At 36.0% G+C, this 27450-nt stretch overlaps 2 protein-coding genes across 4 annotated transcripts; both read left to right on the forward strand.

Moving 5' to 3' along the window:
- The first annotated feature begins 9386 nt into the window (after nt 1-9386).
- Nucleotides 9387-14580, forward strand: LOC130746235 (uncharacterized). 3 transcript variants are annotated; one of them, XM_057598802.1, is made up of 3 exons: nt 9392-10195; nt 13885-13961; nt 14154-14580. In XM_057598802.1, exons 1-2 carry the CDS (start codon nt 9558-9560, stop codon nt 13940-13942), a joined length of 696 nt encoding a protein of 231 aa, XP_057454785.1. In that variant the 5' UTR covers nt 9392-9557; the 3' UTR covers nt 13943-13961; nt 14154-14580. The 3 variants fall into 3 exon arrangements, with proteins under 3 accessions (XP_057454794.1, XP_057454785.1, XP_057454779.1); XM_057598796.1 differs by having other exon boundaries at nt 14169-14580; XM_057598811.1 differs by lacking the exons at nt 13885-13961; nt 14154-14580 and adding an exon at nt 10590-13878 and having other exon boundaries at nt 9387-10195.
- A 10415-nt stretch (nt 14581-24995) lies between these two features.
- LOC130746272 (transcription termination factor MTERF8, chloroplastic) lies at nt 24996-27108 on the forward strand. The gene is made up of 2 exons (XM_057598844.1): nt 24996-25251; nt 25327-27108. The coding sequence occupies exons 1-2, from the start codon at nt 25047-25049 to the stop codon at nt 26607-26609; spliced, it is 1488 nt and encodes a 495-aa protein (XP_057454827.1). The 5' UTR covers nt 24996-25046; the 3' UTR covers nt 26610-27108.
- The last annotated feature ends 342 nt before the right edge of the window (nt 27109-27450 follow it).

The following is a 27450-nucleotide window of genomic DNA, read 5'->3' on the forward strand; positions in this document are numbered from 1 at the left end:
CTATGTGGATGACATTGTATTTGGAGGAATGTCGAACTCAATGGTGGAGCATTTCGTTCAACAAATGAAATCTGAATTTGAGATGAACTTAGTTGGTGAATTGAATTATTTTCTAGGACTACAAGTCAAGCAAATGGAGGATTCTATGTTCATATCTCAGAGTAAGTATGCTAAAGGCTTAGTTAAGAAATTTGGCCTTGAAAAGGCTGGTCACAAGAGAACCCCTGCTGCTACACACATCAAAATGTCCAAGGATGAGCAAGGAGAAGATGTTGATCAAAGTCTCTATAGAAGTATGATTGGAAGCTTGTTGTACCTTACTGCTAGCAGACCTGACATCACCTTTGCTGTCGGTGTATGTGCAAGATATCAAGCAGCTCCTAAGGCTAGTCATCTGCTACAAGTCAAGAGAATTATAAAGTACATCAATGGCACGAGTGACTATGGTATTCTCTATACTCATGATACAAATTCTTCTTTAGTTGGTTTCTGTGATGCAGATTGGGCAGGAAGTGCAGATGATAGAAAGAGCACATCTGGTGGATGTTTCTTCCTAGGGAATAATCTGATTTCATGGTTTAGCAAGAAGCAGAATTGTGTCTCATTGTCTACAGCTGAAGCAGATTATATTGCAGCTGGAAGTAGTTGTACTCAACTCATGTGGATGAAGCAAATGTTGAAGGAGTATGATGTTGAACAGGATGTCATGACATTGTACTGCGACAATCTCAGTGCAATCAATATTTCCAAGAATCCCATACAGCATAGCAGGACCAAGCATATTGACATTAGACATCATTTTATTAGAGACTTGGTGGAGGATAAAATTATCAATTTGGAGCATGTTACAACTGACAAGCAATTGGCTGATATTTTCACAAAACCCCTTGATGCAATCACTTTTGAAAAATTAAGAGGCAGTCTAGGGATTTGTTTTTCTGATGCATAGCAATTAGCGTGCCCCAGTGTGTTAACGGCTAGTTTATTCTTGGTCATCACTAACTGCCGTTGTGACATCAGCAGAGAGAAAATTACTTCATGGTTCACTTATCCTATAACTACCTCCAACGGGCAAATTGTGTTCTTTCAACCGCTTGTGCATCTATCTTCTTCCTGTCATATCATCTCTCATTTGCAGTTTTATTTCGTTGTTCTGTACTCTGTTTGTAATTGCTCTCGATTCATCATGTCTCAAAGTTCAGGAAAGAAGGAATCTGTCAAGACCAAGATTGAAAGAACTGCTAAAGGAGTCAAGTGTATGGGTTTGAAGAGTGATTCTTCTCAACCATCTTCTGTGTCCAAGAAAGCTCCCAAGAAGATGAGATCACGAAACCCAACGTGTAAGGTCTACAAATCACAGGTCAAGAATAGCAAAGCTCCGAATGATCCTATCCTTGAGGATGTTCCTGACGAAGAGGAAATCAATGATGAAGATTCTCCTGTGAAATCGCCCCCTGATGTTGTGCCTGTTGTTGAGACATCTGGGTCTAAGGAAAGTTCTGCTCAAGAAAATTCTGGAAAGGATTCCACTTCTCATGAAGATTCAGGTGGTGCTACCCAGCCTGATATCTCTGTATCATCCTCTTCTAAGGATGCTGATCCAAAGAATGATAACTCTGCGGGTATCAACTCTGAAGAACCAATCCAGGATCCCGCCTCTGTTCAGAACATCTCTGATGATGCTTCTGATGATGTTCCTCTGACTGAGACCTTTGCTGATAGTGTTGCTGCGAGGATGAAGAAGAAAAGAAGGATTTCTTCTCCTGAAGTCACTCCTACTCCATCAAAGAAATCCAGACAGGCAAGTGTGAAGAGTCAGGGAAAGCAAAAGGAAGAAAAGACTCCCACTGAGAAGAAGAAGAGGAAGATTTCAGTTGAAGTTGAAGACTCTGAGTCAGATGTTGAAGTCGGTGTCCAGGACATTCGATCTTCTGAGAAAAAGAAGTTCTCTGGTAAGCGTATTCCTCAGAATGTTCCTGCTGTTCCTATTGATAGAGTGTCTTTCCACTTAGAAGAGAATGTTCAGAAGTGGAAGTTTGTTTGCAAGAGGAGAATGGCCAAGGAAAGGGAAGTTGGTTCTGATGTTCTTGAATGCAGAGATGTAATTGCACTAATTGAGAAAGCAGGTCTGATGAAGACTATTCAGAATGTTGGAAGGTGCTATGAGAAGCTTGTGAGAGAATTCTTGGTGAATCTCTCTGTTGATGTAGGACTTCCTGACAGTGCAGAATTCAGGAAAGTCTATGTGAGGGCTGAATGTGTGATGTTTTCACCTGCTGTTATCAATCAAGCACTTGGCATAAGTGCTATCGAATTTGTTGATGAAGAAGTGTCCATGGATGATGTTGCCAAGGAACTTACTGCAGGTCATGTGAAGAAGTGGCCCAGCAAGAAGTTGTTGTCTACTGGAAATCTCAGTGTGAAGTATGCTATTCTTAACAGGATTGGTGCTGTGAATTGGGTTCCTACTCAGCATACCTCTGGTGTTTCTGCAACGCTTGCCAAGTTGATCTACAGGATTGGCAAGTCTATTGCTTTTGATTTTGGAACTTTCGTGTTTGAGCAAACATTGAAGCATGCTGATACTTGTGCTGTGAAGCTGCCTGTGTCATTTCCTTCACTTCTTACTGAGATCATACTGAAGCAACATCCTCAGATTCTCAGGGCTGATGATGTGGCTATGTCTCGTGGTGTACCAATCACTTTGGATCAACGTTTGTTTCTGGAGCCACATGTGCTAGACATTGCTTTACCAACCAGCAGAACATCTGCTCCTCCTGTGACTGAATCTGGCACTAAGGCCATAATTGTTGAATTACTGGAAGTCTCCAAGGCTTTGCAGGAGACAATCAGGGTGAGTACTGCCAGGAAGCTCAAAGTTGATGCGTTGCTACATAAGCTTCAAGAAGAAGAATGTCAAGGTGGTGAGCACAGTGCTGCTGCTACAGCTGCTCAGAAAGCGGGTAATGAAGAGGTGGAAGGTTCTGAAGAAAGTGCAGAAGGGTCTGGAGAGGAGTCAAGTTCTGAAGACTAGTTTGCTCTGCTCTTGTGCTATTTTCTTTTGTTTTGGATGCACCCTTTGCAAATTTGTGCTAAAAATGGGGAGTAGTTAGTTGGATTGAAGATTCTATCTGCTGTAATGTTTTTGTTTCTACTGTGAAGTTTTACTGTGAAGTTGCTTCTGATCGTGTTAGCTTTGGTTTGTTTAATTTGAAGACAAGTTCAAGATCATGGCTATGTTTGTTTCAAGAGGTAGTTTCTGTTGGCAGTATTTCTAATAGCTTATGTGTTGCTAACTTCTGATAGCAGTAGTTCTGAAAGATTAGCAGTATTTCTGACAGCTTATGTGTTGCCAACTTCTGAAGGCAGTATTTCTGAAACGTTATTTCTGAAACGTTATTTCTGAAATGTTACGTTTGATAGTAGTACTTCTGATCAGTTGCTGCCAGCTTCTGATGGTAGTATTTTTGATTCTATGGTGTTCAAGCTGTTCTATTTTGGTGTCATCATGTGCTTAGGCTGTTTGTACTTCTGGTTTTGTGTTTGTGAGTATTTTTGTTCCAACTATGTCTTCTGAAGAATGGTAGTTGGTTGTGTAGTTGCATCAGTTGAGGGGGAGATCTGACTAAGGGGGAGAATTGTCTCTCTAGTTTTTATCCTCTCTGATTGTGAGTTGTTTTAGACAAAATAATTTGACAAAGGGGGAGATTGTTGGAACATGTTGCCATGCATTTTGTCAAAACAACCGATTGTCGAAGCAGATGTCGTGGCATCTGATCTCGTGAAGCTAGGGCATCAGTCCTCAGCTTGTGGGCCCTCTGAAGATTTACTGAAGATATGTTTTTGAGTTACTTGAGGAGCAAGTAGCTATCCAGAAGGGTTTTAATTGTTGGGTTGTTATTTGTTGAAACAATCTTTGTTAAAAGATTAGTTTCTATCTTTACTTGTGCAATAAGAAACCGAATCTATCAAGATTGCGTTTTTGAATTGCTGTTACTGCAATCTGTTTCTTCAGCCCGCGCCAACCCTAAAGCCCATGCTACCGCTGCTGAAGTCTATAAAAGGGATGAAGACCTAAAACATAAAGGTGTCGAAGCTGATAGAGAAAGATCGAGTGTTATAGGATTTGTTAATTGTGTTTTGTCCTTTGTTGGTTGTGAATCTGTCTTTGCTCACTGATTCTATAAAGCAAAGAGAGATTCTGTGTGTTTGATTGCGTTCAAACTCTACTTGTTCATTGTGTTAACCAATCATTGTGGCAGTGATTGAGAGAAAGTGAGATGGGCTCTCATACTTAGGTTGAGATTCTAAGTAGAAATACACTGGGTAGATAGGAAGTGAACTATGAACTGAGTTGTTCATGAGTGTCTGTAATTCCTGAATCTTGAGATAGTGGATTTCCTTTCTTTGGGTGCAAACCCTCCAGACGTAGGTGAAAGTTTTCACTGAACTGGGTTAACAATTACTGTGTGTTATTGTTTCTGCTGTTAAGTTTTGTTTTACTGTAAAGCAGTTGTCGAACCTCTTGTCCCAGCATCGTGCAGGACAATCGGATCAGAGGGAACCTGAATTTACAATTAGTTAGTTTTTTTTACATTCGTCGCCTTTGTTCTAAAGACACTCTTAGCTCTCATGCTTCGAGCCCGGTGTCTTGTGGACTTGTGGACTGGACGAGATCCCGGAGGCCCTCGCCTAGGGACGCTCACCCCAGGGCGACACATAAGCCAGGGATTTGAGCCTTTTCCAAGAGGCTCAACCGGCCCACTAAGGACAGTTAGATACGTCAGGCCCAACCCCTCGCCTATAAATAGGGGGCGGTTACCAATTGTAAAGGACTCTTGGCTCATTTCATGGATAACAAACTCTAGATTCAGTTATACTCTCTCTCTAAGCGGTTACACGCTCTCTCTTTCTAGATTCTCTCATATAGCGATCCATATACTCTAGGTATTGTACCTTCTTTCTATGTTCTTGGCTGGAACAGAAAGAGTGTACTGAAACAAAAGCTACAATGCTCAATTACTCTACCTACAAATTTTAATGAAAAAGCGCACCTGACGATGACCAGTGGTTGTGGTAGAGTTCTTGGGCAATTGCTAAGCTGAGCACGAGCGAAGATGAATATAAGCCTTTGGATTTTAAAATAATACACGGTTAAGATTGGGAATGACTTTAGAGACTTACTCCTAAAGTAAATTGACACATCCTCTTGTTTTAATGCATCATAGGCTATTTATTAGTTGTAACCATCATACGTCATACTCCTGCAACAACTATTTGAAAAATAGTACTATATGAGATAAATAACTGTATATATTTTTCCGAATAAGTACTAAAACCTATAATAATGGCAACATCGATGGATAAAATATTGACTATTCTTATGTGATGAAATTATCTTATACGTCTTGTTTGAAAGGCTTGAAAACGGAATAAATAAACCTAAGCAGGAGACCTGAAGAGAAAATTAGGAGCTTCCCCCAATTTTGCTGCAAATGTATAGTTTTCAATCATCTAACTTGCTCAATTCACGTGTCATACCTTATGTGTTTGTTAGTTTGTTTGTACTCATTTGTATGTGGTAATTAATTAACTGGCTTAATTGCATTCTTTAATCTCATCCATCGTACCATGAGTGATTTGGGTCCCTTGTTTTTCAAATGAACGAATTTATATTAGTCCATGATTTTTTCTTGTGTTGCAATCAAGTTCACGCGTTAGCTAACCAGTCCGAGTCAGAGGAAGCATTAAGGGCATGCAAGTGAAACCCAAATGATGATACTTGGGAGAAGACAACATTTGATCCAAAATTCTAGGCTAGAAACTTCCAGACAATTTGCAATCCAGGTACACTTCACTCAATTTGGATGTGTGCTTTCTCATTGTCATTATTTGGAAAAGTTATCTTAGACCAAAATTAAGTAAGGCTAATTACTATGTTTTTTAACATCATCCAACACATGATTATGTTAAAGACATGTGTGATAAGATAGAAGATTAGGAGCTTGATGAAATTAATTCAGCACAGTAAACGTGTAAAGAGCTTGTGATAGCCATGCATCATAAAAGTGTTAATGAATAATGTTACTTTGACACCTTTTTAAGAGGTGGAAAGAGGTGGAAGGAAGAGAGATAAGAAGAAAAAATAAATGTAAGAGAGAAAAAATGTGAGATGTTATCGATGATAAGATAAGAGAGATATAAATAAAAATGAGTGGAAATTGAGTGCTTAGAAAATAAAGTGTGTATATATCATTGTTGGTTCTATAGACACCTAGAACTGACATTTCCAATGATGAAGATGTTATAAAGTTTTTGAAAAATGAAAAATGAAAAAGGGAAAATGGCGGTTGATTTTTTTTTGTTGAACACTTAATAGAGACCAATGTGGAATTTGATAATGGGGAAGAAGATTTGTTCGATTATGAGAACTTGAGCAAAGTCTCTCTAGGTTGCGGCGGTGGATCATGTTAGAATGAAGCAGTTGTTGTCCTTGAGATCGCGAATGAGACGGTACCTGCAGAAGATATTCCGACGCTCAAGTCAGTCTAAGTGTTGAGACACAATCTCAGAAATTCAGTAGGGACTCAAGTGTAAATGCTAATAATAAATAACATGCATGTTGTGTAAATAAATGATAAAACTTGTATTTATAGGTCGGACCTCGTGGTAGTTGTCTTTGCAAGTGTGAGGGAAACCCTTTAAGTTAAACTTCCCAGTTAATGTCAAATATTACACACACTTGACCATCCACATACTCCATAATCTCTCCTCATCTCTCACAAACTTCCCTTTATGATGGAAGATCAAATCAACAATCTATTCCATCTACAAGAAAGAAAATGAAAAAAAAGCTTGTAAGACAAAAAAAAATGTTTCAGGATTTTGCAAAACTACATACCTTCACACCAAGGAAGAAGAACTCACAAATACTTCCTTCATTTGTATTGTCTAAGGGATAAAAAGAGCAAATGATAGTTGAATATTTTGCGTTGAACACTTATAAAGACCAATGTGGAGTTTGATAACTGGGAAGAAGATTTGTTCGGTCCTCAGAACCTGAACGAAGTTTCTTTAGGATGCAGTGGTAGATAATGGCAAAATTATTGTTTTTGAGATCACGGCAGAGCACCAAGTTCCATTGCGAATGAGAGAGGACGTTGAAGTCAGCACAAGTGTTGGGAGAGAATTAGAAATTCCGTTAGAACTCAAGTGTAATAATGCTAATAATGAATAGCATGTTATGAAAATGAACGATAGAACCTGGATTTATAAGTCCGAGCTCATGATGGTAGCTATCTCTGTAAATGTGCAGGAGGCCCTTTAAGTTAAACTTGCGAGTAGATGACTTTCAGCCGTCGTGCCTTAAATCATTGTGTCTTGGTCTTCAAGTGATCGAGCGAGCACTAGTTGGGCGAGTCATTTTTTCCTGATTCATTTAGGTTGATCTTATGGAAAATGCTTCTATGCATGCCTTTTGGTCAGCTAAGATACCATCAGGCTGAGTGACTTTGGAGTCGGCTTAGTAAGATGGTCTTTATCCGACACTTTGACTTTCATATATGGACATTTTTTTCTTTTTGAAGTTAGGAATGAATTTGTTTATCCACTACTACTTGCCTCCATTCTTTATTAATTGTTCAATTTAAAGAAAAAATTTGTTTTTGTATATCTATTTATTTACTCATTTCAAAAGAACATAAAATGATGTTTTACCAAATAATACCTTTGTGGGCGTAATAAATGAGGAAAGATAAAAATGCATTCCATTGGGTAAAATAGTAAAATAAATAATTCATTTCTGAAAATTAACAATATTATTTGTGCTCCTTAACATGTGTGTTTCATTTCTCTCTAGACGATATATAAACAAAAGTAGTATTTTTTTAAGTTTAACGTATCCTCTTCTTTGTTTGGTGTAAAACAGGTGTCTTCCTTCAGAGTCAATCATGTTTGGGCCAAGAACATTCACATGACACATCATGGTAGACTAACTCTCCCATCAGAGTTTTATTAACAAAAATAAATTCTTACCAAATAAACAAAATAAAAGTTTTAAATACAACTTTTAATTTTCTTAAATAACCGTCCAAGTACATTTGTACAACATTTGTTGGTCAGCAAAATCTTCATTAAAAAAAGAGGAAAATACACTCGCCCCCCTTAAGATTTGTGAGAATAACACTTTAGCTCTATTCTTATCCAAAATATGCACTCCACCCCAATAATAATCTCACAATTACACTTAACTCAATTCTTCTCTAAATTCTACACTCCACCCCACCCCCTTTAACACCATCCAAAAGATGCTAACGGAATATTCTTTTAACTCAAAATTAATTAATTTAAATATAAATACATTACATTATCTTCTAACTAAATAATAAATATACTTTTTTTATAAAAAAAAATGTAGCACGAGATAATCATTGCTCATTCAAGTAAACAAATCCTTATTATTTGGAGGGCAGCACAAATGATTTACAATAAAGCATGTTCTGGCCTTCTTGGTGTAATTCCAAATTCATAGAACTAGAACATTTCTTAAACGAGAACAACTTCTGTTTTACTTCTTCCGGATCTGAGTTACGTAGCTTCCAGCTAAGTTTGAAATCATCCTCATCAAGGCAACAACATTTTCCATCACAAATTTAGCAAAACTTAACTCAATGTCAGAACCATCAAAACTCAAAAACTTTACCACTAAGTTTACTAAAAAAATTTGTCAATAAGTTTACTAAACTTTCAAAATATAATTGTGTTATGACGATATGTGATTACCTTAGTTATTAGGTTGTATGAGCACTTAAGCACATGGCATTTTAAGTTCTAAAATATAAGTTGTTTAAGGTTATACACAGGTATTAAGAACTCATCATTTGATAAATATTTTGACTGAAATACTCCATATTTAAATTTGAGTTATATTAGAGAGAGAAATATTTTGACCATAATAAACATCAAGTTTAATTATTATTTTTTATTTGGAGGTATTTAAAACATTTTATAAATATTTAGAATATTTACAAAATTATAGTACAATTATTATTTGGTTAGAGAATAATGTAATTTATTTATCATTTATATTTTAATTAATTAATTTGAGTTAAAGGAATATTCCGTTAGCATTTTTTGGATGGTGTTAAAGGGGTGGGGTGGAGTGAAGATTTCAGAGAAGAATTGAGCTAAGTGTAATTATGAGATTATTATTAGGGTGGAGTATATATTTTGGATAAGAATGGAGTTAAGTGTTATTCTCACAAACCTTGAGGGGGTTGAGTGTATTTTACTCTTAAAAAAACTGAAAAAGCATTAAGTTTATCTTTTAGTTTATTTATTATTACCCTCCTTTATTTTCTGAGTTTCCTGTCCAAATCTATTGGTATGTGATGGCCACTGTTCACTTCAGTCATTTGAATTTCAATTTTCAACTCACAGCACTCACTTCTGACCACCACGTGGCAGTCACCGACGACTCACCACGCGCCTCACTTTCCTTTTCACACTCTCTTCATCCTCTTCTTCTTCATCTCAATTTCCCTCTTTCTCCGTCCACCATGATTTGCTCGATTCGAACCGGAAAATCCGGTTCAGAATGGCTCGACCGTCTCCGGTCCAGCAAAGGAATCCCCACCGGCGACGACATCGACCTCGACTCCTTCCTCCGCACCGCCCACTCCCATTCGCCGCAACCCCGGCCGCGAAACCCACCCCGCCACCGTCCCCACCCCTCCGAAACCCGCGACCCGCCGCTTAGCGCGATCCTCGCCCAGCTCTTCAACACCGGCACCGCCCTCACGCTAACCTCCAAGAAGTGTCCCCGGAAGCAGACCAACCCTAAAATCTTCCTCGCTCACTCCTCCTCCACATCCACCGCCGCCGCCGATTCACCAGTTGCCGCACCCAGCGGCGACGTGGCGGTGGAGGAAGAACAACCAGCTGCTGTAAACCGCGGCGGTGGTGGTGAGGAGGAGAACGGCGATGACGACGGTGGGGATGAGTTGAAGGGTTTCACGAGGAGCGAGGTGACTGTGATTGACACGAGTTGCCCTAGGTGGAAGGTTGATAAGCTTGTGTTCAGGAAGAAGAATGTTTGGAAAGTCAGAGAGAGGAAACCGAAGAACAAGTCTTCTGTGAAGAAGAAGAGGAAGGGGGTTCATGAGGTTGATGATATCAATGGAACTGAGATAAGAAGGTACGTGATGAATCAATGTTGCTTTGGATCATTGGTTTCTATATTAGGTGGTGCTGTTATGGAATGTTTGTGTTGTCTGTGTTGTTATTGCATGCTGAGAAAATGGTGGTGCCTTTATATTTTATGTTGGTTTTGCTAGATTGCTCCCTTTCCTGTTCATGATTTGAGCTCTTTGGAGTTTAGAATGTTCATATCAGAGTTTGTTTCACACTTTCACTGTTTGTATTGGTTTCACTATCTCACCTGCAAAAGGTTTGACTTGGATTTGAAATCATTTTGATGAATGATAGAATTGCAACTTCTAGTGCTATATGGAAAATTCTTTTGATTCCTTGCTGTTTGCTAATTGGGGTGCAGTATCTTGCTTATGATTTTCCATTTTTTTATTTTTCAGATGGATACCATCGAATTTCCTGTTATGACTTTTCATCTTAAACTCTGTATGTAAAATGAACCCTCAACAATACTTCATGCTGCAGTTTATGGGATAGAAATGTTGGTGTTGTTTAAGAAACTAAGAGGGAATGATAATGTTTCTCATTTAGATTTATATCTAATATCTAATTCATTTCCCTTGTTCATAAGAGCATGTTGTGTGGTCAAGTGTAACTTTAATGGATGAAGATCCTCTGCTGTTACAAAATGCAACTGAAGGAATCTCAGCCATCAAAATAATTTTACATATAATATGATAATGTAGAAAGTTTGTAAATTTAATTTAGTTTGATGTGAACCATTGGATTATATTAACTGCACCATCCTGCAGTTATTTCCTAACTCTATGGGATCTAAATCCAACATTAATGCTGTAAGCTATTGATTATTGAATATTGATGTCTAATATACCATGTTAGTTATGATTACTTTATTTAGATTCTATATCTGAAATGTCATTTCCATTTTATGTAGCATTTAGAAGCTTGTGTGGTGCTAGCATGCATGGGTAAATTTTGTTAGATTTCGTAATATTTATTACATCTAATGGACCAATGGGGTGCTCACCAAATATGAACTTATGTTTTAATTAGCTTTCTGTGTATTGAGAAGCATGTGGTGTTGAATAAATGGTTTGTTGTGTTACCAATGGAGTCAAAATGTTTATTTTACGGGAGCCATGTTCCGCTTTTTTATCCTACCCTACTCCGGCTACTTAATTTATTGAACAAGAAAATATGAAAAAAATAAAATCTTCAAATGGACAATTTACCACCTTGCAATGGGTGGAGGACTGGAGGAAGATGGGTACTTATGGTTTCCTAGTTCTTATTTATTATTGAGATAGTCTTGATTGTCTTCTGTTGAGATTGACTTGTTGATATGTTAATATCACTTGTATTGTCCCCTTTCTGGAATACACGTATGATGATAATTCCTTTAGCTACATGCCACTGTTTGGTTAAACACCACCTGTCAGCCAGAAGTAAAATCAAAAGAAGGAATTAGAGAAGGTAATATCAAGATGATTTATTTTACTGATAAGAAATTCTGTTATGTATAAGCTTCTTACTGTGTTTTGAAGGTAAACCTCTATGTGCTGCTTAGTTTTCTTTATCCCTTTTATTTGAAGCTGTTCATAATTGATTTTTAAGTAATGGTATGATAATGCTCTCACACGCATCTCTCTCTTTCCCTATAAGTCATTGTGTATTTGACTTCTAAATGTCTAAGTTATTCAAACGGTGCTTGCTTGGGTGCCCAGAATTTCAGATGAGTGTATGGTACATGAGTGATATGGACCAATAATAACAGTACACTTAATATGACATTCATAAGTTAGTGTTGAGTGGATATCATTTACACTTTTTATGCCATGACCACAATACTTGTTATTTTACTAAATAGGTCCCTGTTTAAGTTAAAAAAAAAATCTCATCCTCTTCCTCTTCCTCTTCCTTCTTCCCCACAACTCAAACCAGAAATTCATGAATCACCTCATCATCTTCTTTTATCAGTTTCAAACACAGATCTAAGAAGATTGGCCCAACCTTTCGAGACTCAACCGAGAATTGAGAGATCCATAATCGAAGCGAGGAAGAAGAAGATGCCTCTACCGATGGGTTTCTGTATGCAGCGGCGGCGACGCGAGAGCGTGGTGGCGGTGTTCTAGATCTGGTGTTTTATCAGGTGTGGAGGCTGAGTATGGTGCGGTGTGCTCCTGGTTCTGTAGGGACCATCTTCTCCTCCTCTCTCTCGCTAATTTGTGCACGAGCAATCAACGCCGTGACTTCTGCAATCATCTTCCTCCACAAAAATAACTCATTACCTTCACTTTCAGAAAGCCAAACCCGTTCCCTCTTCCCTCGGAAATCGGAAATCCAAAATCCCAAACTCAGTTTCTAACGAGGACGAGGACGAGGACGAGATGATGCGAGCAGGGATGACGACGAAAGCCACCACTGTAAACCCCATCGTTTCTCTGGGTTCAATGGTGCGGATTCAAACAATGATGGAGATGGCTCAGATCTAAGTTCCTCTAGTTCAGTGGTGTGTAATCAAACATGGAAAAGTTTGATTTTTAATTAATGTTGTTCGTGAGCCAGCTAATTAATTGAATATGAATGTTAAAGGAGGAATTCAGTGGTGTAATCAAACATGGAAAGGTTTGATCTAATTGATTTGGGTTGCTCTGGTTCAGTGGTGCTAATGCCGATGAACTCTGTATCCTTTTAGGTTTTAACTTGAGATGCGGACTAAATTGAAAACAAATGTAACCTATGAGGTTGGTTCATAATTTAAATAACCCTACTGGGTTAATATAAAATTTCAAGAGATCATAAATAATATTTACTAATATTTCCACATGTCATTTTTCCTATGGTACATGTCACTCCTGTATTTGACCCAAATTTTTTTTGCTTGTACCAGAGGAATTGCCTATTCAAACACAGCCATTGTGAGGCAATTAATCATCACCCTTCATTTTATCCTTATTTGTTGTTTGTCATAAAAAAGAGATGATTGCGTTAAATTCCGATCAAATTTTTCTCTTTATACTTTTTAACAAGTTTTAACTCATGCATTTTTTTGAAATTAAGCATGAATTTTCTACGTGTTTCATGAAATGCAGTCTGTTGTATTTCAAGCTGCTTACTCTCACATGGTTAGATTTTGTATGAATTTGTGCGGTTCTTGGGGGTCAGCTTGTTCTAATATTATCATTTTAGAACTCCCTCTTTTTTTTCCCTAAAGCTTTTCAAGAATTTTCAGAAGACATCTTTATGTTGTCTTCATCTGGATTCAAGAGCAAGCTAGGCTTCTGACAACAGATGTTGATTTATGCTTTGTGTTGTTATAAACTGCTTTTGCAATAGATATTGTAGAATCATGACCTGTTTGTTCTTGTTATGATTTTTATTCTCGCACGAGTCTTGAGTCTTGACTAACAATTGATATGCCATAACGATTTGGATTTGTTCTCTTTTTCCTATCAGTTCATCCAGTTGATATGCTGATGAAATACATATAATGTTGAACCTTTTCTTTTTCAATTCATGAAGCAAGTGGCTATATGCAATGCTTCTTATTACCTTAGAAATAAGTTGTAATAAGCCTTCCAGTATAATAATCTGTTCTTAAATTTTACGGTCATAGCATTAAGATATATCCATATTTCCTTGATCTGACATGCTTCAAGTATGCTTAATTGTGAAGTCCTGAATTTTTTTTATTTAATGTGCTGCCATGTTCAGGTCCGATGCAATCAACATGGGAGGAAAAAAGCCTGCAAAGAAAGCCAAGGTTATATAATGCCTTATCACACAAAAAGGCAAGTACATTACGGATGTTTGTTTCGAGGATTTAATCAATAATTTGGCTATTTTGATTGGAACGAAAGGAGATTGATTTAACTAGACTACAAGGTAGTCCAGATAGATCGATTATCATCCTTTCATTTCTCCTCCTCTTCAAATACTTTCTGTTCTATAACATTGACTACAAATATGTCATAAACCTTCAGGTTCCTCTTTTCCAGGTCTTCCAAAAAATCTAGAAAGGAAAACACATCTGTCTTATTCATAAAAGCAAATACTTCGTGAAATAGCAAAGGATCAAGAACAAAGTTTGACAAAAACTATGAGAGGACAATAGTTCTAGTTTTTACAGGTCATTTACTTCAAAATTTTAAGTTGGCTGCAAGCTATGATGCAGGCTTCGCCTTGGTGCTTTTTGATGGTGGCATACTGGTCTTCCCCTGGTATTTATCAATTTCATACTATATTTTCTCTTGAAAGGAACTTGGTTTAAGTTACATCTGGAGTTCTAAACATGCATTTTAGTGTCAAAATATTCAACTTTGTAAATGTATCTCTCCCATTTTGTATAACTTTGAAACATTCTTTCCTCAATAATTCAATATATTTGCAGCAGGGTATTGCTTTTCTTCTCGTCTTTTGTTATTAGGATCTGTTCTCATGTCGGAAGGAAGCTCATATTTTGGGCAATTCTTATGAAAAGGGTATTAGTTTAAGTTCAGCTTGGCTAATAAGAATGGGCTGATGGCAATGAATAATTTGTTGGTTTAGAGTTTAGGGTTTAAGATTTACCCTGGTGGCCGAGAACAGCTAGACGCAACCCTTCAATGGAACCCTTCAGAACTGACATTGTCATCACAAGATCAAATAGACACAGACAAGGAACAAATATCTGTCCAAATAAAATATCTGCCACTGTCCGAACCTTTAACCCTTCAAAAACATAATCCTCCAAAAAAATGTACCTGAAGGATACAGACTACAGAGACATAAATGCCGTCTTTCTATGTAAACCATAGGAGCTCAAAGAATTTATAATCTTCCTTTTTTTTCTTTTTCTTAAATCAAATAATAAGTTTTTAATATAAGTTATAATAACATTTTTATACTTTTATTAACAATAAAATAATTTTAACTTTTATAATTACAATCTCCTATATATAACGATCAATCCACTCATCTTCCATAAGTGTACATATAGTTTATTTCCAAACATTATGATAATTCTCAACAAGTTTTTTCACATCATCAACTGACCTATCCAACAAAAAGCCACAAACTCTTTTTTATATTTGGAGCTTTATACTCTTTTCATATTACGATAATGTGCTGAGTTAAGTACATTAAATGGCACATAAGCATCAGCCATACTTTTCAATCACCTTTTTACTTTGCAACTCGTTTTTTATGGTGGGTTGAGCGTCTGGAGCTGTTTTGGGAATTAAGTAGTTACCTATGCGAATAATATTTTTGCCCTTTTGTGTAAAAGGTGTTGTCCTTGATAGATTAACAATATTAGCCTATTAGGCACTTCATCATCAATTACTCTCATTGGATCTTCATCAAGAGGATGATTATCATCACATTCTTTTTGAAATTTTTTTTCTTCCGACCTACATCAATCTTTTGTTTCATAAGAGATGTAACATCAACAGGCACCTTCGAACATTTCTCAACTTATCTTGTTTCCCAGGCCAGGTGACTCTTTAGTCTGTTAATTCCACCTCCCATAATAACCTTTGCACAATAGAGACAGGTCGAAAATTCTTTCTCATCTCAACACACTGTGTACAATGCCCGGCCCCTTGCTGGATCTGATTTCTACCTAATGCATCTATGAGATGAGTTTTGAGCTGATACCTCTTGTGATGACGGTGCTTCAGGTTCATCAGTAGCTGGCATCTGAAATTGAAAAAGAACAAGAAAAGACATTCAATAAGCCATTTGTGTCGTCCAAAATATAACTCAATGTTCAACATAACCGAAAAGAAGAACATGACCACGTTTGGAAGAATGTATTTTAGCTTATCTGATAGCATAAACGCTTATATATACCAGTGTTTGGGAGAGCTTATGCAAACAGCTTATGACCTACCATAAGCTGTTTTAAGCTTATTTTCATAAGCTACTCATGATAGCTTATGAAAAATAGGTTATGCTTATATATAGCTTTTTTTTAATTTATTTCATTAAAAATTTTAAAATAGGTTATAAATAAGCGCTTATGTCATAAGCGCTTATGACCATAAGCGTTTAATTAAGCTGTTTTTTCAAACGAGACATTTTAAATTGAGAACTGCATACTTCATTTACTCATCATCATGCCTAAAACAATCTAAAATGTAGATTGCAGAATGAGATAAATATAATCCTTGAGATAACAAAATATAGAAAGAAAGGTTAATTTCACAATGAAACAGAGAAGGAAGGAGAGGGAAACAATGACTAAGTGATGATGAAAACTCAACTATCAAAGGTTGTTTTTATCTCTTCAATTAACCGGGACAAGCTAGCTTGTCTTATATAAATATTCAACAAACAACAAAGCAGAAAGAAGATGCACTTCCAAGTTCCAAGCATAGATACTTACACAGTTGAAGATTGCATAAATAACAAGAAAGATAGAGAAGCACAAAGAGGGAATCTCACACCTTCCAAGATGGATGGGCGGCATTTGGCAACCGGAGGCGAGACGAACCATGGTAGTGGGGAGAGTGTTCAGCAAGGAGAAGCCAAGAGGAGCTAGTTTCTCAACAGTTGAGGGATAAATGAACAACTTTAATTTCTTTAGTACTTGCTGACATGATGATATCCTTATAACTTATGCATTGTTATAAAAAAAAACTACTTAAGGGATTTTTAGGCATCTACATTTAAACTAAACAAAATTCTCATATGTAATAATATTATGTGGTTTTATGTCCAAATGTAAGATTTTAGTGTTGCACACCCCTTATGCCAGTACTATAGTCCTCAAGTTGTGCCTATTGCGATATGATGTAAATTCTCTCAACTCAAGGGTGATGTGCTTTCAAAGTCCATTTCTGCACATGAATTTTTCAAGGGAACCATTAGGCATAATTTCATATATGAGAGCTGTATTGAATTAAGAGACTTCGCATCATATTACAATATGCATAGCTTGAGGGCTAGAGTACTTGCATACCCTGCGAAAGTATTATAGCCCTCGAGTTGTGCCTATTGCAACATAATGAAAAATCTGTCAACTAAAGAAAGCTCTGATATATGAATACATGTCTAGTGATTCCTTTGAAGAGTTCATTTACCCAAACAGACCTGAAAAAACTCCACTCTTGAGTTGAGAGATTTTGTGTCAAATCGCAATAGGCATAGCTCGAGGGCTAGCATACTTGCATAGGGGATGCAACCATAAAATCTTGCATTTGGACATAAAACCAGAGAATATTATTTGGGATGAGAATTTATGTCCTAAGATAACATATTTTGGGTTGATACCAAGGTTTGTCACAGGAAAGAGAACATTATTTCCATGTCAGGTGCTAGATCCTAGATGGATAATGAGGTATGTAGCTTTAGGAGTGTTGTATATACATTTTGGAGGAGTTTCAAACAAGATTGATGTTTATATCTATAGTGTGGTGTTGCTAGAAATAGTGGGGAGGGGGTATACCTCGGTACTGAAGTCATTCATACCATACCAGTGATATCTGCTTCCCCATGGTTTAGAGGAGGCAAAGAATAATACATTCTCCTTCTTTTTCTTCAACTTCCTGTTTCCTTTATTAAATGAAGAACTTATCACTTGTTCAGAGTTCTTGTTTTTCGTAATGCACAATGCATTTACTTTATTACCGTTTTGACATTTTATCAGCTCAATAACCTTCAATCGATATTTTATTCAATGTGAATTCGAATAATAATGAAAATTCACAAAAAAAAAAAGAATGATTAATGACAAGCAGTAAGTGATCCACTACTATAAAAAGAATGACAGTAATATATAGAAATAAAAGTGACCAATTAGATAGTGGGAATTGCTAAAAAAAACTTACCCTTTTTCTTGAAGTGGGTAGAATACCGGGCTTAAGAATATTTATCATCAGAAATAGATTGCTCGAGGCTTATGATCTCACAACAAGTGCCCTCCAAGATACAACGCTCATTTCTCATTAACTCTGCACATGAAATAGCAAGAATACTAGAACCGCTATGAAATGCTCAAGGGAAACTTCTCTCCTTATTTTGTATTTTCACTGAATAAACTTTGATAAGAAGACTTTTCCGCTCAAGAATGGTTAAGAAAAATGGGTACATTATAATTTAAGGGGTTGTCTAAATGACCCATGATAAAGTTTGGGTTAAATAACTCATCATCCAATCACATTGGAGATAAATGAGTTGGAATTTCTATATTTTATTTATTAATTTATTTCCAACTCATTTATCTCCAATGTGATTTGATGATGGGTTATTTAACCCAAACTTTATCATGGGTCATTTAGACAACCCCATAATTTAAAGGTTAAAAGTAACATAAAACAACTTTCTGGGTCTCCCATAAAAAGAAAAGCGTCAAATTGACACAATAATCATAGCACTCTTAGAAACTTTTGATGACATTAATTTGCTTGTAAAACTACATGAAATTCTCAATCATGATTTAGAGAGTCAGATCTAAGAATAATGGAACAACCATGAAATTCTCAACCATGTAAGAGATGAGAATATGACTTAGAAATTGCTAAGTAAGCGCTCAATGCATTTAAATTATATAGTGGAACAAGGGGAAGGTTATATAGAGCCCTTGAGGTTTTTTTTAGGCCTTGATAACCAAGAAATATTCATGGAAACAGTTGGGTTTCCTAGAATACGGTTAAACAAGAAATATTCGGTAGCGTTTGGTGACGGAACGGAACAGGACAGAACAGAACAGAACGGGACAGAACAGGATGGAACAGGACAATAATGTTCGATGTGTTGTGTTTGGTACCTCCAAGTCAATAGAACAAAACCATGATTTTAATTACATATATAACCCTACATGTTTAATTTTTAATTGAGGAAAACAAATTGAACTCAATTGAACATTTTGCATAGAAACCGTTTGTTATTGCTTACTTCATGAAATAATCACTTATTTCTTTAAAATAATCACTTATATATTGTTTAAGTTATTTGGGTATGCTATTGAAAAAAGCAGAAACCTAATTATCTATTTAAGCTATTTTAAGTGCGTTTATTTAGATTAAAAATATTGATTTTTTATTATAATTTTTTTAAGAGATTTTGAGAAAAGCATAAGTTGATTCGTGTTCAACTACTCTAATTAAAATCACTGTTTCAAATAACTGTTTCAAATAATTTGTTTTCAGCTTCAGCTGAAACAAACACAAAAAGTGATTTTTTTCAAAATAAGTTGAATTAAACGAATTCTAATTGGCTCGTTTATCATTTCTTACAAAAACTGATTTTACTTTTGAAAAAATAATTGATTTTATTTTAATTAAGTTGATTCGTGTTTGATTACTCTAATTAAAATCACTTTTTTATCTCCTCTCATCTATCATCATAGGTTTTCATGATAAGCTAAAGTAACTGTTTCAAATAATCTGTTTTCAGCTTCAGCTGAAACAAACACAAAAAGTGAAATTTGATTTAAAAAGTGATTTTTTGATTTTAAAAGTGATTTTTTGATTAAAAAGTGATTTTTTATTTTAAAAGTGATTTTTTGATTAAAAATTGATTTTTTCAAAATAAGTTGAATCAAACGCACTCTAATTGACTCGTTTATCATTGCTTACAAAAAGTGATTTTACTTTTGAAAAAAATAATTGATTTTATTTTAAGTGATTTTTTTTGAAAAAGTTGATTTTTATTTAACTTTGTCTACAAATATAATAAGTGCTTTCAGTTTTATAAGTGATTTTAAACTGTTTAGATGCATAAAATTTCAAATATAAATTAGGGGTATTTTTGAACTTGCAAAAGTTTTAAGAGAGTGTTCCGTTCCGTTCCCTTCCGTTCCACCCTTTTCCAGGGAACCAAAGTGTCCCGTTCCTGGAGCCTTTTGTCCCGTTCCGTTCCATCTTAAAAACACGACAAACACAGAATGGAACCCATGTGTCCTGTTCCGTTCCCTTCCCACCTGTCTACCAAACGCTACCTTCATGTTATTCATTGGTCAATTATAGAAAAGGGAGGAATATGCTTCCTAGAATATGGTTAGCCAAGAAATATTCATGGAAATCATTGGTTAATTACAGAAAAGGGATGAAACTACTTCCTAGAATACGGGTTATCAAGGACTTCATGTGGTTTGGTTTCGTATGAAACCTTCAAGATATTGACTAAAGAACCCTTGATTCTAGGCCATTCATTTATTGAGAGTATTGCCTAAAAACTTGTATTTTACTCAAAATTGGGTAGAGTTCCTTTTTGGAATAGAATTTATGTATTTTAATGTTTTAAGTCAAAAAAATACTTGTATTATTATGTATAATGACAGTTTTTTTGAAAAATAATTGCAATATATAAAAGTTATTTAAATATTTTGATAAAAGGTGGGTGGAGGATAATATTACTCCCTCCAGTAATTCATTCAATATAGTGTTTATTACTCTCATGTTTTTCTTTGTATTAATTCGTGGTATTTTTTTTTTCTTTATGCACAGTGAATATTGATGACTAATATTCTCATCACGGGTTCTCTCACTTAATGTTTAAATGCTGACCATAAAATGTGCAACAATGGTCGAACCTTATCCTCATAGTTAATAAACGAAGTAATAACTATGTGGTTTTTTTTAAAAAAATTATTCGTAACCTTTCAAATTTTAAAGAGAATGTTAATTTTCTGTACTCTTTATACCTTTAACTTCAAATCATTTTTAATACCTATATATCCGAAGATATGTCATCACTATTCAATATATGTGTTAGCAAAGTTTTATAAATACGAGTGATATCCTGTCCTAATTCATAGTGGTGATCAGAGTCGCACTCACTCAAACTTTTTATTGAAAAAATAAGTTATGTGAAAAAATTATTGACATTATTGTCATCTCAGACGTCTTGACGATGTTCCTATTATGGACTTAATTTATCTCACATTAACTAGTTCATGATGATAAGTGAATAATTGGTAATAATAATTGATGTTATCTTCAAATATTAAAGTGAGAGATAGTAAATGCAAAAAAAGGGTTAATCATTTAATAGGTCTCTGTCTTTGTCTCGCCGTCTGAAATTAGTCCCTCCCCGGAAAATTTACAAATTTGGGTCCCCTCGTTTGCAATTTGTTTGGAGCAGGTCCTCGCCTTAGTCCCTCCCCGGAAAATTTACAAATCTGGGTCCCCTCGTTTGCAATTTGTTTGGAGCAGGTCCTCGGGCTCCGGCGAGTGATGAATAGGCATGCTGATTGGATAAATGAGGCTGACGTGGATTTTAGAAATAAATAAAAAATAAATTACACATAAGAAATTTTAATTTAATTAACAAAAATAAAATCAATAACAAAATTAACCCCAAGTTAATTAAAAAAACAAATTCCTCCCCCCAAATTAACCCCAATTCTAAATCCCTAATTCATCCAAGCTGCGCATCATAATTCCAGGGCTTCTAGCAATATCTTCTGGGGCAAAACCTTCCTTCATCAAGAAGCTCATTATCTTCAAAATCTTTTTTTTTTGACATCAACATATACTGAGATACCTTTTAAAAGCCGAGAGACAGATATATTCATCAAGAAGCTCATTATCTTCAAAATCTTCTTTTATTTCCATGTTGCTTTATCAATATTTGCAACTACTTTAAGTGCCAAAACAAAATTCATCTCCAGAGGATCAATCCCAATTTCCTTCAACAGCCTCCTCAACAAATCTCAAATGCTTGGTGAATGCTACACTAGGAAAATTGGTTACCAACAGGGAAATGGAACCCATGCCAAGCTGCGTCAAAACCTCAATGTTACGAACTGCATCACTTATAGAAAAAAAAATTCCCCTGGTCTTCAACATCATAACTAGAACCCAGAAACACAAACCCAGAAAAACAAGCCCCTTCGTTCAAACCCAGAAGTGTTGGTGGTGGCTAAGAAACTAAGATGTAGCGGTGGTGGCCAAGTGGTGGTGGTGGCTAAGAAACTCAGTAGCAGCAGAACTAGGAAAGGAAAACAGGAACTCAGATCGACCCAGATTGAGGAAAACCCCAAATCGACATGCAAACCACACACAATGGAGGAGTGAACGAGATGAAGAAGAAAGGCAGAAGATGAAAAACACGAATCCAAATCCCCACCATTGACGAACCAGATCGAGGTGGAAACCCAGTTGAAGGCTTTGCCTTGGAGATCGAGGGTTTTGACTTCTTCCGGAGGGCTTCGATGGGGATCTCGTTCTTAGGGTAGCGGGGGATGATGTTCTTGATCTGGTTCTTCACCACCCATCGCCGGTTGCGTGACAACCCCGATTCCAAGTCTGGGTCCTTCTTCGACGACCATAAACATAACGTGTGGCGAAGCCATTCTCCTTGTGGTGATGTAGTGGGCTGGAGATGATGATGAATTCGTATGGTGAAGATGATCATTGAGATGAAGAAGAGTTTGAGTGATGAAATCAGGGGATTGGAATCAAGGGATGAGAAGAAGAAGAACCACCCTAATTTGATTGGGAATTTGGGGGAATTGGGATTTTATTTTCTTTTGGGGTTAATTTGTTTTTGTTAATTAAATTAGGGTTAGTTTTGTTAAGTTAATTAGGATTAGTTAGTTTTTAGTAAGTTAATTAGGATTAGTTAGGTTTTAGGGTTAATTAGGGACTATTAATTAAATTAAACTGATTTGTATTTTTTTAAATTTTTTTTTCCTTGACACGTCGGCCTCATTTATCCAGTCAGCATGCCTATTCATCACTCGCCGGAGCTCTGGGCTCCGGCGAGGACCTGCTCCAGACTTATTGCAAACGAGAGGACCCAGATTTGTAAATTTTCCGGGGAGGGACTAATTTCATATGGCGAGACAAAGACAGGGGCCTATTAGATGATTAACCCTGAAAAAAATTTAGGTGCAATATCTATGGTGATTTTTTTTAAAGGAATAATATCTATGGTGAAATAGCATGTTAGCTTTTCGCATGTGAACTTTTTAGCCACTTGAAGTTACAAAATTACATTTGGACTAATTTAAAATACCAAATATGTCAATGGTATTATTTTCCATTTTTACCATTATATCCTCAACTTCACCAATAACACATACCACTAAGCTCCCCTATAAGGCTAGCTATCACACCACAAACACAACTACAACAACCACCACCTGAAAGCCCAACCAAACAGAACTACAACAACCACCTGTAATTCCAACCAAACAGAACTGAAACTTTTCCAAGAAGAGAGGAGGAAATCAGAGCAGATGAATGAATCAACACAAACAAGAGGATTAATAAACCAAGGGAGGAAAGCAAATGCTAGAAGCCAGAGCAGATAATTGAAAAAATAGATCCAAAGGTGTTGTTGCATAATTGAAAAATATATCCAACAAATTGTCCAGTAAAGAAATCTGTAGAAACACAAAGGTATCAAGAAGGTTAATAGATTTTCAATAAAACAGAGCAATAACACCCCCAATTTCTTTTTAACTTTTTGAATAAAAAGTATGCACTCTTTATGGATTCAAGAAATGGGTATTGGTTTTTTTAAGGTTCCTGATGATTTTTCCTCAATCTTTATATTGCATCCGGCGATTTTTAATGTTCTCTTCACTATGACTCGAGTTCTTGTCCACAACTTAACGCTTCTAAATCATTTTTGTAGTTTGTTTTACTATATTGGAAAATGTTGTTTTACTATCACAAATAATGTTCAATTATGTTTTCAATTTTCTTGTTTTCAAAATTGTTTTGTCTTTTAAAAAAATTGTTCTGTAAAGTAATTTTTAAGAAATATTTATCAAAATAAAATAAGAAAAAAGCTAGTTTGATAATATGATTTTTAATAAAAAAAAACTTTGTTTCATAATTTTTTCTAAAAACATGTTATAAGATTATTGATTTGGTTGCATATTAAATTATTGATATGAATTTATTGAATCAAAATAAATTTTGTTATAAGATTTTATTAAATATTTTTTCTAAAAAATATTTGGCCTTTGTTATTATTAATATTTATCATAAAAAAATTATTGATTAAAATATATTTATCATAGGATTTTCTTTGGTTTATGAAAAAATCAACCTTCGAAAAATTGTTAGCAGTGAATGTAAAATATTACAAAGAAACCATAAATCTTACAAATAAGTATAATAACCTATATAAAATGTCATCAATCGTATAATGATCCTAAAAATGAATATAATTAAAGTCTTTATATGTTGTTGTCAACACTCAATTTTTTTGTGGTACATTGGAAAGATAAATTGGACCCGTTAGGAATCGATCCCTGGACCTCCTCCTACACGATCCATATGTCCTGCAGCTCTTACCACTTGAGCTATCCTACGGAGACTCACACTCAATTTTTCTGACTCATTATTTAATTTATTTTCAGTTTTTTGAAAAAGTTAACTAATTAGTTAAGAAAAAAATTAAAAATAAAGAGAATAAAAGAAAAATAAAAATGTAACTAAAAGAGAAGATGTGAAATGATTTAAAGCCCCAATTGGGAGGGAAAGAAAACCTCCCCACCACCCACCTACTAGGGAGGGATGAGGGCTTTAATCTATAAGGTTGTGTGGCGCTTTGGAGGTAAGAAGCCAACTGACCTAAGAAAAAGCCCATGACAGGTAATACATTCGTTTTATCCTTTGAACTTTCTAAGTAGGTTAGATCTAATCACACATAATCGAAGCCAACTCAATCTATTTCCTCCCTTTGTAATTTTTTTTACAATTCAATTAACTTACGCTTGTTTTTACCTTCCAATATATTTAAAAAAGTATAACTTTTTAAAAATAATTTGCTCAAAGTATAGTTTAAGTTTACTCTAAAATTAATTTGATTTATGATAAAAAGAAAACATCTTTCCCAAGTGGTTTTCCTTTTCTTATCCTTATTTAAATCCCATTTGCAACTCCACTCCACTCCCTACACAAACCAAACCATCCCTCGTGAACTTTGCAGAAATGGTGTTAGCACGCGCTCTGTTCCCAAATCGTTTCTGTTCTTCCCCTTCTTCTATCACCACGTTTCATGCACACCCTCTCAAGCTTCCACACTCCCTTCAACTCCCATCTCATTCACCTTCAACTCAACTCGAAGCTCAGTGCTCGTTCTCCATCTTCCAATGCCGCTTCAGCACCTCCTACGCAAACCCTGAAGCTGGATTCGGTAAGTTCCTTCTCAGAGGCAAATCATCAAACACCTTACATGCATGCTCATTTTTTTTGCTTTGTTTTGTTTCAGGGATGCGTATCTCTTTGTTTCAAGAAATGGGTATTGGTTTTGATGAAACCCAAGTGCTCCTGCTCAATAACCCTGACCTTTCATTGTTACCATTGGACTCATTGCGTGCTCGGATTCTTTCTTTGCAGTCTCTGGGATTGGATCGTGTTGCCATGAATCAATTGGTTTCAAAGCGACCATCTGTTATAGCAGCAAAAGAACTTGAACCCCTTTTAAGCTTTTTGAGATATGGGTTACAGGGACAGCTTGAGCAAGCACAGGTTACGCGTCTTCTGTCGGCGGCTGAACCTAGATTATTGGTGGGTTTTCCTCATAAGGTTCAGTTGCTGATTGATAGAGGAGTTCCTGTTGATAAGATTGTCCATGTGCTTAACAATGTGAGTTTGCCAAAGGCATTGTGTAATAGGTCATTGGATGAAATTGGCAAAATGCTAAGTTTCCTTGAACCCTTTGGTGGTGTTAGTCTGATTTTGAAGCGCCCGGCGATTCTCAATTTTGATTTGGATAATCAGCTGATTCCGAGAGTCCAAGTCCTGAGAAAGATTAGTGGAGGAGATGAGGATGGTGTTAGTAAAGTGCTGTATAAGTTCCCTACAATTTTGAGTTATAGTGGGGAGCATGTCATGGGACATGCTAGGTTCCTGAGGGATTTTGCAGGCCTTGAGGACAGTCAGATATTTAGGATAATAACAGTGTTTCCGGCTATCATTACAGCTAGCAGGGAGAGGAAACTGCATCCTAGGATACGATTTCTCAAGGAATGTGGGTTAGATTCTGCGGAGATCTTTAAGTTCTTGAGTAAAGCACCCACTTTTCTAGCACATTCATGGCATGAGAACATTGCCTACAAACTTGTGCTTCTGGTCAAGATTGGATATAAACACAGGACAAAGGACTTGGCAACGGCAATGGCGTCTACTACTAGGACAAGCTGTGAGAACATGCAGAAGGTGGTGAGTCTATTCCTGAATTTTGGGTTTTCATGTGAAGACATTTTTGCTATGAGCAAGAAGCAGCCACAAATACTGCAGTATAATCACACTTCTCTAGAGAAGAAGATGAATTATTTGATTGAGGAGATGAACCGTGACATTGAGGAGTTACTGGTTTTTCCAGCATTTCTTGGTTACAACTTTGATAGCAGAATTAAGCATAGGTTTGAAGAAAAGAAGGGTGTAAGGGGGGAAGGAATGTCTCTCAATAAGCTTTTAACTGTTTCAAGTGATACTTACACCACCGGCAAACGGAAAAAGGTCTCTGCCATAGGATCTGAATTGAAATAAAGCTGAACAAGTTAATCTGTTTCCCTTTTCCTTCTGTGTTAGTTTTGCTGCCGCTAGTTGTTTTGTTTTAGACCTTGTGCCTCGAGGCCTTTTCCAAGAAACATAACTGGATAGAGTAATTCTTAGGTGAAATTTTTTATGGGAGACAGACTACAATCAGGAACAAACATCGGCACTTGTGGCGAAAGAAGCAATGTTGTTTTGGAAGTAACATTTTTCTAGTGCAAAATGTCATATATTTCAGTAGCAACTGCTGCGTTGATTAGCTTATTGTGCCCTACAAACCACAGATTGATTTGCTTGAAGCTGTGAAGATATTGAGAATTGATTTCCTTCAAGCAGTGAGGGTATTGATTCTATTTTATCCAAACGATGCAAGGATGTTTCTTGCACAGTCCAATTATATGATTTTGTAGCTTTGTAGAAAGATATCTGTTGTTGAAAAAGCCTAAACTTACATGGTTCTAAATAGGTCATAGCGACCAGAATTTGGCTATCACTTTTATTTGTTTTTAGCTAGCTTCTCTCTCTACTAATAGATGTTTACTAACTGAAATGTTGTAGTAAATCTTTGATTCTGTCCCATTAAGGAAAACAGGAGAGGAGGACCTGGTTGTAGAGATTTTATGACACTGTTTCCCGTGTTTATAAATGTATGGGATTGCATTTTTTTAGTGGGATAAATTGTTGATTTTACTTTTAAAGAAATCTATCTATATATATTAGAAAAGAACAACTTCTAGCATGACGTGTCGCTCCCACAGGCCAAGTTAGTGACGTGTCGCTCCCAGATTAATTCTCATAAAAATTATTCCACGTGTCAATTTGTTAGAGGATATAA

Source organism: Lotus japonicus, chromosome 1 (assembly GCF_012489685.1).
Source record: "Lotus japonicus ecotype B-129 chromosome 1, LjGifu_v1.2".
NCBI lineage: Eukaryota > Viridiplantae > Streptophyta > Magnoliopsida > Fabales > Fabaceae > Lotus > Lotus japonicus.